General features: G+C 35.1%; 1 protein-coding gene across 1 annotated transcript in view; it reads left to right on the top strand.

Annotated features, from left to right (window-relative positions):
* Positions 1-13,504, top strand: part of ARAP2 (ArfGAP with RhoGAP domain, ankyrin repeat and PH domain 2) — a 132,369-nt gene that overhangs the window by 56,003 nt on the left and 62,862 nt on the right. Inside the window, exons 12-18 of the mRNA XM_050896198.1 lie at positions 1,946-2,061; positions 3,228-3,427; positions 4,183-4,268; positions 4,947-5,129; positions 7,196-7,370; positions 8,919-9,053; positions 12,434-12,578. Coding sequence (XP_050752155.1) covers positions 1,946-2,061; positions 3,228-3,427; positions 4,183-4,268; positions 4,947-5,129; positions 7,196-7,370; positions 8,919-9,053; positions 12,434-12,578 — 1,040 coding nt within the window. The remainder of the gene's footprint in view (positions 1-1,945; positions 2,062-3,227; positions 3,428-4,182; positions 4,269-4,946; positions 5,130-7,195; positions 7,371-8,918; positions 9,054-12,433; positions 12,579-13,504) is intronic.

Raw genomic sequence — 13,504 nt, 5'->3', positions numbered from 1 at the left:
AAATGAAAATTTAGTATTTTTCTATCCTCAATCTTTTTTTTTTACTCTATATTTCATGCTTCTGTTTTTCGCACTGGTGATGTCTGACTTCAAGAATGCTTCACTGCTGCAGAGCATGCTGTCAAGTTCATACTCAAAAAGAGATTATTCTGCCCACTCCTTTCCCACAGAACTGATCTTTGAGGATGAATTAGGGACTGTGTAGGCTTCACAGAACTCTCTGCTCTCTTCTAAGGCAGATGTGTCAGTATGAAAACCATTGATTTATAGGAAAATGGGGTGGGGGCTGAAGATGAGGGGGGAGAATAAAAATGTCTATGTTACAGGATTTGAGGGTAGAAGAAAGGTAGAAATATTAAAAAATGTATTATATGAGGAGTGGTTAAGCCAGGGAACTTGTTGAAAAGTTACTACTTTTTATAAAGGATTGTGCTGAAATCCACACCTGGATTCCACACTGTTACTGTCAAAGGTAATGGAAGGTTAAAAAAAAAAAAAAAAAAAATTCTTAATAAGATGTCTGGCAAGGAAACATTAGCTGACTTATCCCACACTATGTTTAATTAGTGGAAATTATGGCATTTTAAAAATCTCATCTTAAAATGGACACTATAAAGCCTTTTGGGGCATAATTCTGTTCAGTGCCTTCTGATATAATTAGTACTTCCACTTGCACATAGACCCATATGTGTGTTTTATGTCAGATTTAGCCTTATCAGTCATGGCTAAAATAATATTTTTATTTGCTCGTACCTGAAATAGGGGGATGAAGTGAAAAGACTTTTGTGAAGTATCTTCTCCATGTGAGCTTTAATGTTCACAAAATTTGAAAATCTTAGGAAGAGAAACTTGTCAGTGATGCAGGTTTAAATATGTATTTACTAGAAACACAATCCCCTCTGCACAGGCAGGTAACTCTGAAGCTTTTCCCCTCCAGTGCTCGTATTTTTGTCAGCCCATACACAACTACTTGTTATGTGAGAGGTAACTTAGAACATCTTGCAGTTGGCAAGATATGTGGATTTGGCTTTTTGCTTGGGTGACGTAGTTTGGTTTTGTTTCTGATGCACTTACTGTTTCCAGGAAGTATGCTAATATTTTCAGAAATTAAACTTGTGGAAGTGACTACCATTAGATGAACATCTAAATCAGTTTAAGAAGGAGATACTGATGGTGTTCCGAATAGATCAGAAATAACATATGTGCCTATCGGTGTTGCCAAAATGTGTGCATTTGAGAGAGCCTCACAAGAGCTCACTGAACATTTTATTTCCTAACTGTGTTAATGTAAGATTGACTTTTATTTTACGTACATTGTTCCATGCAGGGGAAAAAAAAAAAATCGTTTCTCTTGGTTTAAAGCAAAAATGCTTAGCATTTCTAATAATTGAGTCACAGATAACCTTTTGTCTATTTTAGCTGCTGTATAGGACTTTTTTTTCAGACATATTTGACATGTTTAGTTGATGTAATATATCAGAAGCATGAGCAACCAAAGGTTTAAGAAAGAATTTTATACATAATATATTTTATTTTGTTAAAACACTCTGTTTAAAAGCAGGCAAAACTGCTGTGAATGAGAAGGATTTAGACATATAAACATTAGTCACTAAAGCGTGATTTAAGCTAGATACTTCCATAGTTTTGGATCCACATTTTAATGCAATCTGTTATTTAACTTTTTTTTCCCTTTATTGATAGTTACAGTGTGCATTTTTTCTCCTACTAACCATCAAGTAAGGTCATTCTGGCGATCAGAAGTGTACTGTTTGGACAAAATTTAGTATAGGTTTATTTATCCATTAATGAATTAGAAGGAGCTTGCGTGCTGTGGCCAAAATGTGTATTACTGACCCTGGATTTTTGGACCATGCTGATTTAATTGTTCTATACATGTCTTATTCTTGAATGCTAAAGCCCTGAACTTCTATTGTCTTTTCCCTAGGATTTTAAGACAGGATTTGGTATCACTGTAATCCCTATGAATGTGGCAAATGTAAAACAAGTGGATCGGACTGCAAAGCAATCTTTTGAAATAATTACTCCTTATAAAAGCTTTAGGTGAGAACTTTAATATTTACATTACAAAAAATGCAAATAACTAATGCACTAAAGAAATACTTGCTTCATACTACAGTGACTTATCTCGTTTGGATGAAAAGGTAATGTTTTACGAAGAATGCTCAGTATTTTTTTTTAAAAACAGAAGGATTTTCTTTCCTTTGTTTAGCTGTGTACTTCATCTGTTACCTCCCTGACTAGACATCCTGTGCCTACAGGTTTGTATTTTTATGTAGCCTTCTTTGTTCATTCTGTGCAAGGGCAGAAGAAAAAAAGTCACTTTAACAACTTGACTCCATCTTAAAGAATAATAAACTGTGGTAGTGAAATAATGCTGCATCCATTTAATACTAGGCATTTTATTTGAAAAGAAAAGAATCAGTCGTGCCATCTGTTGTAGAAATCCTCCATTGAAATCAGTAGAAAGTTTCACTTTGGCTGATGCTGTGACTTGTAATGATTTTTAAGAAAATACAAGTACATGCTAATAAAAGCCTTTTGTTAAGTGTTGTGTTTCTTAAATGAAATCTCAGTAATGCAGAAGAAGAAATCACTTTGTTCTCCTGGGCTTGCTAAATGTTAGCAAAGAATTTCCTTTCATTCTCAGTCAACTAGAGTAGCAGGTAAATTAGTCTTGATCAGTGATTTGAATCTGTGGCTAGTTGGTAGATAGCTAGTTCTTTGGCTTTCTCTAAGCCATCACCATGTTGGTGTTTGCTTATTATTATTTATATTTTTCAAAAAGATCAATTTAAATGAAAAGCATTTTTTTGGCTGTTGTAGTTAGCAAGTCTGTTTTTATTCCTCAGTAAGTCTCCATGTTTCCTTAGGTCATTCTATGCTTTTGTTGAAGTTCAGACTTTAAGTTTGGTATGTGGTAACATAAAAAGATTGAAAGTAACTCAGGAACGTAACTTGAACATTACAAAAGCTATATAGCTCATGCTAGTAGTCGTTTTGTTGAAAACTGAACACAAAAACAGAGGGAGTTTTCATTGACTAAAAATACAAAATAATACATTCCATCTTAGTATTTATATCTGTGTAGGTGAAGAATTTTTGACTGTGATTTTAGGTGTAAATGTAATAAATAAGAGAGACTACACGCTATGTTTAATTGGGCTTTAAAATAAAGATCAATAACACAGAAAAGTCAATTGTTTCAGCTTTACAGCAGAGTCGGAAAGAGAGAAACAAGAGTGGATTGAAGCACTGCAGCAATCGATAGCAGAAACTCTGTCTGATTATGAAGTAGCTGAGAAGATTTGGTTCAATGAGTCCAACAGGAGCTGTGCTGACTGTAAAGCTCCCAGTCCTGACTGGGCATCCATCAATCTATGTGTTGTCATTTGTAAGAAGTGCGCAGGTAGAGTAATTAATGACAGGCTGTATGGGTTCTACGAAATGTCATATTTGCATATCTGTGTATGTCCTTGAATTGGCTTTTTTCATTTTTACAGTACCATCCTTGTGAAAGTTTTGACAAACAAAAAGTGAACATAACTTTTTTTTTTTTTTTAATACCAAGCTCATCCTTATTCTAAAGCATTTCCATGCATAAATGACAGATCTGTAAGGTGATTGGTTTCCCTCAGATGAATAATCCTTCACAATTAGTGGAAATTAAGACACAGTAGCACTTCATGGGAAATGGCTGGCTTTTGCAAGGCTGAATGCCAAAAGATAACAATTTTCAGTGTATAAATTTTGCGTATTAATTCTGTTACATCAGGACATATTTTACTGCCAATTGGGATAGCTTTTTCAGATACTACTAAAAATCTAGTTCTATCATGTTTTATATTTAAATATGTGCTTAAGCAGTAGATTCAGGGAAATAGTTTATAACTCTAGGCTTTGTTTCAAAACAAACCCTCCCAAAAATATTCAATATCAGACAGCCTACTTTGTTTATTCGTTACTATCAAATACAAGCCACATTTTTTTTTTTTAAATTTTGTTTTTTTGGTGCTTTTATTTTATATTCAAATGTCAAACCCAGCCTTTTTTAAAAATAGCAATTAGAATAAATCTGTCTTCATTAAATTTTTTTGTTATCTTAGCAGAAGAGAAACCCAGTTTAAGTGCTTTAGTAAAGTAAAAATACTCTTGGATTTTCAGGACAGCACAGATCTTTAGGACCAAGAGATTCAAAGGTCCGGAGTCTAAAAATGGATGCCAGCATTTGGAGCAATGAACTTATTGAGGTATGTTGTGATATTCTAACTCTTTGTTCCATCTTGAAAACTACTGTATGAATCGGAGTTATTTATTGCTTTACTCACAAGAAAACTGTACAGCTGCTAAATAACATGCTGCTGTTATAGTAAACTTGATGTTTCTGGGAATAATGTACCTTTGTGTCATTCAAAATATTAATTTGTTTTGATAACCATCTGCACAATTTCTCTTAGTATTTCTCCAAGCATCTAGTTTTTTTGGGGAAAAAGAAATAAAATGCTTATGGAGAGCGATCACGATGGCCAATATTGGGAATGGCAAAAGAAAAGAAACTTCTCACTACCTGTTTAGTTGCTTGGGGTGTTAAAAAGTGGTGCTGATAGGGAGGGTTGAGTCATCAGTGTTTTCTTTAAAACATATGCTAGTCTTCTCTGACCTTTTACTGGTATTTTCTAATATGTACTGAATATTATAACTGGTTAGCCTTGTAAAGCTTAGTTGCTATTGATGGTAAATGATGACTACAGACTTTATTATTCATTTATAGATGACCATAGGCAGTGACTGACAGAGGCTTCCATCTCCTGCAGGCAATTTTCTTTTCTTCAATAACTTTTTCAACTTTTAGCAGCTGAAAACTATTTAGAGGCTAGCTTCATATCCTTCATGCTATTTTACTTACTTTTTTCTTGCACCTCATCTAGCTCTTTATTGTCATTGGAAATAAGAGGGCAAACAGTTTTTGGGCAGGAAATCTTCCTCCAGATGAAGAGCTGCATATGGATGCCCCTGCAGAAAAAAGGATAGCATTCATTACACAAAAATACAAAGAGGGAAAATTCAGGAAAGCACCTTTTCCCTACAAAACCAAGGAACAGTTGAATAAGGTAATACTAGAATGGGTAAGCCCACACCATACTTTTTGTATTGTATTATATCTGTGTGCAATTTGGTCATCTTGTTAAAATGGTGAGAAATAAATTCAGAAAGCTGAGTGACAGTCTCACAGAGCTGAATAAGGGTTGTTTTGGAGCCTTTACAGGACTCATTTCATGATTTCCTAGTTCGCAGTTTTTCCAGTTTGTTTGTTTGTAGAAGGTTATGGTACCTATATGGTGCCTGTAATATGTCTTCCAGAGCCATCAATGAATATGGATCTTTATTTTTCTTCAGATGCACACTCTAGGGATGCAAATTGCCACTTCACTTCTTTAGATTCCTTCTTTGCGTGTTTTTGATATCTTGTAAGTCTAACATCTAACATTCCAGTACATTAGATGATTCAGTGTTATCAGTGGTGAAAGTAGCTCATGCACACTTACATAGTAGCTTGTAGCTAATAGGAAATGAAACAAGCTAAAATTAATGATGAAAAATGTGTGTTCTCAGTGTTTCCTTTTACATAAATAACACAAATAAATTCTTTACAGTTATAAAGTGGAAAATGCTAATTATAATTATCAATTTCTGTGCAATTTTTGATGTACATTTGACTGACTTCTAATATCTGTTGATTTCAGAGTCATGATTGTTCAGGGTTTATGAATATAGAAGAGTTTAAATGCATATATATTGCAACGCTAATGCATTCAATTACATGAGTCAAATTGTCTCAAACGGTATGCAGAGATTGTGGGGAGGCAGTAACATTTAAAAGTTATTGTGGTTTGAACTAGAGAAGTCTCATTTGTTCAGTGGTTATTGTGTCAAAAAGGAAGTGTTATTTTGCCATACATTTTATAAGTTGTATGTTAGTTAGACACATAAGGAGTTAAAATGAGGGCATATAAGAATAGTTGTTAAAACACCTCTAGCCAAAGTATAGAAGCATCTCACTATATAGCTTGAATTTAAGTTTTTTGCATTTCATTGGAATTGGGAAACATTTTTGGGCTTCATGGGGAACTCTCAATGTCTTTGCAAAATAAAACATTTGGATTGTTTTCTATTTATTGGTAGCAGCTGTGCCAGAGACTTTATTTAATATTGTAACTGGACCACAGAAAACAGCTCTATGTTTTACAGGCTTGATTTTTCTGAGGTCTATGTTTTTTGTTGGTGGGGGGGAAGGGTGTCTGTCAATTAATCATTTAACTACTGGGAAAAAATATCAGATGTAATGGTCAAATTCTCTATAGAGACATGAAATTACCATGTAATAAGGTGGTCATTGCCAAGTAATTCTAGAACTTTTACTGAACTGTCTGCTCTGTCATCTCATGCCTACTGGATGCTTAAATGTTTATTAGAGCAGCTGAATTTTAGAATAGTACTCTTCTTGTGTTGAGTGACTTCTGCCTTAATCATTTCAGAAAAACTCATTCATTAGATAATTTAAGTACATATTAATTCATATAAATTGTTATGGAATAGATTACTGTAATTGTGTAGCTACTCCTGGTTTTAAGATTTTGGACCAACATTTTGAAAGGGAAAAAAAAAAAGTTTGTTTTCCTAAAGAATAGTTGCCTTATTTACTGTGGCCATAGTTTTGAAAAACTACCTATGAATTTCAGCCTGTTGTTTCCTAGTAATAGTAGTAGTTTAAGGATCAAATCTTGTCTCTTTGGTTGAACTTTTGAGGTCTGAAATAATAAGATTTTTTTCTTTAGTAGTTTGGTGTGTGAAGGAAAATAAGGGGGAATTTTTCATGTAAATAAACAACAAGCTTCCCCTCCAGTTGTATTAATTCATGTTATCCTTCCCACGTGAAACTTGTGGCAGCAACATCTTGTAGGGTTTGGGTTGATGATGGTTTTGGGTTTTCTTTTTTTGTTCTTGCTGCTTTTTTCTAGATTCAGACCGTACTTCATGATTCCTGCTACTTCTCAATCTTTATGGTCTTTGAAAATGCGGGGAAACTATTGAAAGGATTGGCATCTAAATTATATGTACTTGTTGCCAGTAACTTTCTAATTTAAACAAACTTCTTATTTTCCCTCTCCGTGACAAGGCCCTGTGTGCTGCCGTAGTTAAACAAGATGTGCTAGAAACTCTGATGTTGCTGTTTAGTGGGGCTGATGCTATGTGTGCCACTGGAGACCCTGTTTACAGTACTCCGTACTTATTAGCCAAGAAAGCTGGACAAAGACTGCAAATGGAATTCCTGTACCATAATAAATTCTCAGGTAGGATACATTCTCTTTGTTTTGATCTTCTGATTATATATTGAGCAGAAGGGAAGGAAGGAAGGAATTCAGAAGAAAAATTGGCATTGAGTTGAACAACAGTGGTATAGCGAGGGGGAGTTGTGATGGCATTAACTATTTCAGCAGCTAACATATGTAATTGTGTACAAGTTACTTTTATTTGGCTCAGACATCAAGTTTAGGACTTAAAAAAATAATAAAAAAGCCAGTGATAACTCATAGACCTCATACCCTTATTTATAACACAGAAGAAAAACATCATCTGCTCTGCCAATATTATCAGGCTTTTACCAGAAAAAATGGGTCTATACAGTAAACATGTATCTAAAGTATTCGTCTGGGGCTTTGTTTTTTCTTAAAAATTATTTAAATTGGTATCTACCCCTACTGCACACAGACCTACCTGTGTTTTCACAAACTCTCCTCCCAAAATAAAACTCATCTCTTAAACCTGTAATGTGATCTATCCCAGCAAACTATGGTTTTTTTTCAGATCACAACTTCTGTTACAGCTTGGAGCACGTGATAAACTTCGGCCTTGAAAGTCAACGGTTCTGGTTGCAAGTGTGTGACTGTTATGAGGCTCTTGAAAATAGAAAGCTATTCTTAAAAATAAATAAATACGTTTTAGAGTATGGATGTGCCTGAACTTACCTTTTAAAAGGGCTGTACAGTATCTGAAGCAGCCTGGGAATAGAAGTTCACACGCAGATTTACACTGGAAAAAATTAGCTATGCTATATGGCAGCTAGCATTGTGGACATACTCCTGGACCAACTTTCCATTGTCTCGTGCCACTCTGCAAAGTAACACTGCATAGGCTGAACAACAAAAGTTTTAGTGGGAAACGCAGGAATGATTTAGGTCTTCCTAGAGCAAGCACGGTGCCTTAAGTTCTGCCTGAGCATTGCTCTGTCACAAGTGCCAGGCACTGGATCGCAGGATGTTGAGCTCAGTCACTGTGCAAACATGCAGCTATGGTTTTTTTGCTAGCTATGCTCTCAAGTGGTCCTGAGACTACAGAGAGAAGTTTGCTTGTCTTGGCTCTGTCTTTTCTACTTTTAGCCTTCCTGCCAAGGCAGCATCACCATGTGCTGGTGCTAGTGTTTGTTCCTCTTCAGAGAAAGGGAGGTCATTGCAGGTTGACAGTGATTCTCTGAATCATTGTCTCTCTGCTGCCAGAATTGGTATAAACTTCTAGATAAGCCCTCGAGAGAAACAGTTCCCTTCTGTTGAAGCATGTTACATAAGCGATGAAAATAAAAGCTTAGTACACCAGAAAACTCTGTTTTAGATTATGTTGGCAAGCAGTGGTAGACAATGGCAATATTGTAACAAATGTGAACCAATGTTTTTTTGATGAATATGTAAGAATTCATAATCAATAAGATGTGTCTGTGTTGTAGTAAAGATATTACAGAGCAACTATGTATCTACAGATACACAGTTAGAAAGACCTGTGGAGAAATGGTTATAACTGATAGAACTGAAGTTCTGTATGTTACTTACTCCTTTGTCTTTTAATAGATTTCCCAAACTATGATACTTGTTTTGAAAGTGGCTTCTCTGAAGATTCCTCACATTCCACCTTTCTTTGTGAATTCTTATACAAAGTTTCTTCTAATACTGCTAAGCTTCTTACAGAGAAGAAATTAAAAGAAGGTATTTCACTTTTACTTTATGCACTTGAATAATACATGAATATGTATGGTTTGGATGAATTTGGTTCCTTTTAACTTCTTGCATTACTTTTTAAAATATAAAATGTCTTTGATATGACATATCCTCTTTTGATTCGGTAGACCTCTTTCAGATTAAGAAAATACTGATTGTCTTGATATCTTTATTCAGTGGTCAGGTTTCCCCTGACCATTTGCAGTTCAAGAAGACAAATGACAAACGGGACAAGGGAGGAAGATGTAATAATAACATCCTTTCAACAACAACAAAAAAACTGCAGTTTTGAATTAGAAACTGCTCTTGCCTGAGGGCTCTAATATATCTCAGCCATGGTTTTTTTGCTATTTAAAACATAAAACATGTAATCTTTTTTTTCCCTTCTGTATTGATTCCCCCGCCCCCACATCAAGAAGTGTTTCTACCTTTATAAAATCTCATTAACATGAAGTAATATGGGATATGCATATTGCAGATTGTTGGGAATAGGTGGTAATATTTTTTTTTCTTCTTTCTGTCTTTAGAAAATAATTTGATGGTTGGAGTAGTAATGTGTGGGAGATACAGTTTCAATTCCCTCCTCTGCCTGTAAAGATTCAAATAAGAAGGTCACATTACCCAAAAAAGTGACCTAGCTGTTTAGTTCTAGAGAAAAGATATAAGCTCTCCTGTTGAAGCAGTTCTGACTTGCTGCGAAGTAATTGAGTTCTTGCTGGGCCAGAGAGGGAGCACCATTCTCTCACTGGGGATTACCGCACTTGTCTAAATTTTGGGCCCTGTCCCAAAGTACATTGGGCTTTTGATCTACTGATTTTTATTTTCTTTTAATGCTCTTTGTGTAAAGGGCTGCAAGCCAGAATCCTGCTAAGCTGTCTAACCATTAAACTAGAGTTAAGTTCTTCCTCAGTGTTACGAATCTCTGAAGCAGTTGTCAGCCTTGCCTTTAGTGCCAAGGGCTGAAAATTTAAGGACTGTGTTTGTTGTCACAGAAAACTGTTACCCCTTTGTGGGCTGAGCCCTGACAGTGAAAGGGACACTCAAGAAATCATTCAGTGCTGTGAACTGAACCCAGGTTTTATAACAACGAGGTGGAACACCTGGAAATACAGTCCAGTTTTTCATTATATACGTTTCAGATGGTGCAGGAGAGAGTAAGCCAACTTTGTGTGTACTTCTCATTATAGCAGCATCAGTGGTTTCAGCAGGGGTGCATAACTTCTGAGGGAAGTTGTGTTTAATTAACAGCTATTGATGATCAGCGGGAAGAGAGCTCAAACATCGGTGCTATTCTGATGCAGTGGATCAGAAAGTAAAGGTTAGAGGTTTAGTGGCTCAGGTTTGATTTTTTGCTTCTGTTTTTAGTGTAAAATGTTTTATGGAGCCCTGTTAAAAGTCTTGACTTTCCAAAATCGTCCTTGAGAGTTGTAACAATTTAATGAATATTGAAGCAGTGAGCTATTTTGTAGAATAGGCTTTGGGGGATGGGAGGGGGAAAACTGAGGGACAAAAAACCCTAAACAATCAAAACCTCCAAGTTTGGTGCTCAGCTCCTGTAAACCTATACATTTTCAAACACTTTATCTTAGTATTTTTAGTATTTAAAATGTGTATGTAGGCAGAATATAGATAGAACTGGATAGCAAGTAGCATGATACAAATAAATACTAATAAAATAGTACTGACATATTTATAAATCATGTATAAATCATATAACAAATAATAGAAAAACTAATTGGATGAAATATCAGATAACATATGAAGTAAGTATTGGCTAACTACAACTGCAGTTTAGTATTTTGTTTGGTCTTTTTGTGATTCCCCCCCCCGAGCTGTTTTACCAAATTCTCACAAATACTTTACCAGAATATTTGCAGCTGTATAGGAATTTTAAGACTGTAGAAATAAACAGAGTATTTTCTCTTAGGACCTGCTTCTCGACAGTGGTGGGAATGGATGCACCTCAAATTATATTCTAAGAGTTAGATGTAAGCTAGAATGAATGCATGAGTATTTTGAGTAGCAAATAGTCATTAATGTACTATGTCATGTACTGTATTCATATTTTAGGTTCATAAGAGGGACTAGACATTTGGTCTTAATTAAATATGCCAAATAATACTTCTAAGTTGCTCTGCAGATTTTTTTCTTCCACCGTGTTTTTTTTTTTTTTTTAAAGTATAGGTGTCAATTACTAGATACTGCAATATATCTAGTTCAAAGTTATTTGAAGGTAGAATTCTTAACTAGGTAACTTGACCATGCTCAGCAACTGTAAATTGTTACATGTTGAAAGCACCCTACAAATGTTAGCATTCTGTAAACTACAGTGTCGCTAAATGAATTTACCCTTGCCAGGTGTATATGTGAATAGCAACAAGAGAGATCTCCAATTCATTCTAATGTGAACATGCCATCCTGAAATGGCTATAGCTACTGCCTGTCTACGATGTATCCATTCATCTCTCCCAGTATACAGGAATAAATTCTGTACAATTTCATTACTGTCTGACGCTTGGGCCTGCAGTAGGAGAGAATTGAGCTCAACCACTGATGTACCTGGAAAAGGTTGTTCTGTTAGTTTTTCTGTTCTTCAGTTTGTTATCCTCTACTATTTTGGTAGCATATTTTTAAAAAAAAAATTAATCATGTTAAATAACACAACTTCTGATAGTGTTTTCCTTGCGTTTTCTAGTAGTGTACAATGGATACAAGTTCTGGCACGTATGACATTTCTTTTTCTAGACTATTTGAAAGGCTTAAATTGTTTTACTTGATCTTGTGACGGTGAGTGGACACCCAGGCATTACCAAACAATGGAAGATAGATTGACTTGGTTTTGGCCTCTAGTTCCAGTAACATGAAAGAAAGAGTAGCCCTTTTTTGCTACTGCATACCATGATTCACTTACTCATTTTGCTATCAGCTCTTGTCAGAATATATTGTTCTTGTAGCTTTCAGTGTTTCTAACTTTGTAGCGTGTTTTCTTTTTGCTTCCTTAACTTTCTTGTGCTAAACATGTAACGTGCTATTGTGTACTAGCTCTTCCCCCATCAAGTTCCACAGCAAGTGAAGTAAAAGCCCTATACAATGGTAAAGTTAACTTATGAAGAGATTTAATATACTCATAAGTGTGTTATATTTGAAATATTATTTTCTTAAATTACCATGTGTTAGAGTTTCGGTAGGTTAAGTAGTATCAACACAGACATTGAATTCCTGGCCCACTGAAGTCAATGAGACTGAGATTTCATCATCAATATATTACTGTTACAACAGAGCTATGCATCCTGTGAGGCAACTTCTGTAGGAAGAGGTAATTTTTATTATTATGCCAACTGACTTTTCTATCATTTCTTTAATCACAGATTGCAACAAAAGATGGTGCACTTTGGAAAGTGGCTTTCTGAGCTACTATGAAAATGATAAAACTACCACTCCTAATGGTATGATTGACATCAATGAAGTTATCTGTCTTGTAGTGCACAAGTCAGACCTCTTTTTAAATAGAGGGTAGGTTCCCAAATTAATATTTCAATAAACAAACTCAGGTATTTCAAAGATCTTATTCTACGTTTTCAGAGCTGTTCATTTGTTCCTGAATTTTGAACATGCAATTTAGAAAAAAAGCTGAATTGTTTTATGTTGACTTCAAGAAATAAGTGCTAAGTGGTATTTGGGGATATTTTTTTTTTTTTTTTTAATAGTGATATAATGAAAATGTTAGAGTAATTTAAAAGGGCAGCATAAATTAGATACATCTGTTTCTTATTAAAACTGTAATGCATATTCTCAGTGCCTAAAAGGTTACATGATGATAAATTGAACAATTAATACTCATTTTTCTTTCTGGGATTGACCTCTGCCTCAAGCCAGAACTCTTGCTTTGTTTCTTCCTGATAATAATGCAGCAGATTAGAGTTCTCCACAATGCTTTCGGTTTTGGTCACAGATCTATCGGTCTTTGAAACCCATTCTTTGTTCTGCAGCTGAGGACAACAGTGTAACTGTTGAACATCGTGTTAGTTTGAAGATAAGAACTGTTTTTGTGGTCTTGTGTTTCTTTTATAACTCTCTCACATCCCATTTGTACATTAAAAAAATCACTTGGAGATTCACCTAAATCTGAGCTGAATCCCAGTGATACTTGATCTCTTTAGGGCAACATTTTTGTTTAAACTAGACTTTGGATCTGTCTAACAAACTCCATAACACTTCCTTTTAAATTTCTTCATGTGTGTGTATGTAAAATAACAAGATCTTTCTACAGTATAATACTGTAACGCTTGTAGTTACAAAGCAAAAGTGTCTGCAAAGAAAACAGAGTCTGTTCAGTAAGCTTCTGGAAAAGATAACGGGAAGAAAGGATTTTAGCTACTACAGAGGTAAAGGGCATTCAGAGGGGAGAAATCCTGAAACATGGTGATGCCTCAACATGC

The sequence above is a fragment of the Gymnogyps californianus genome, chromosome 4 (genome assembly GCF_018139145.2).
Source record: "Gymnogyps californianus isolate 813 chromosome 4, ASM1813914v2, whole genome shotgun sequence".
NCBI classification, from domain to species: Eukaryota; Metazoa; Chordata; class Aves; order Accipitriformes; family Cathartidae; genus Gymnogyps; species Gymnogyps californianus.
Note: the sequence above shows the minus strand (reverse complement) of the source record. Positions and strands in the feature narration are given on the sequence as shown.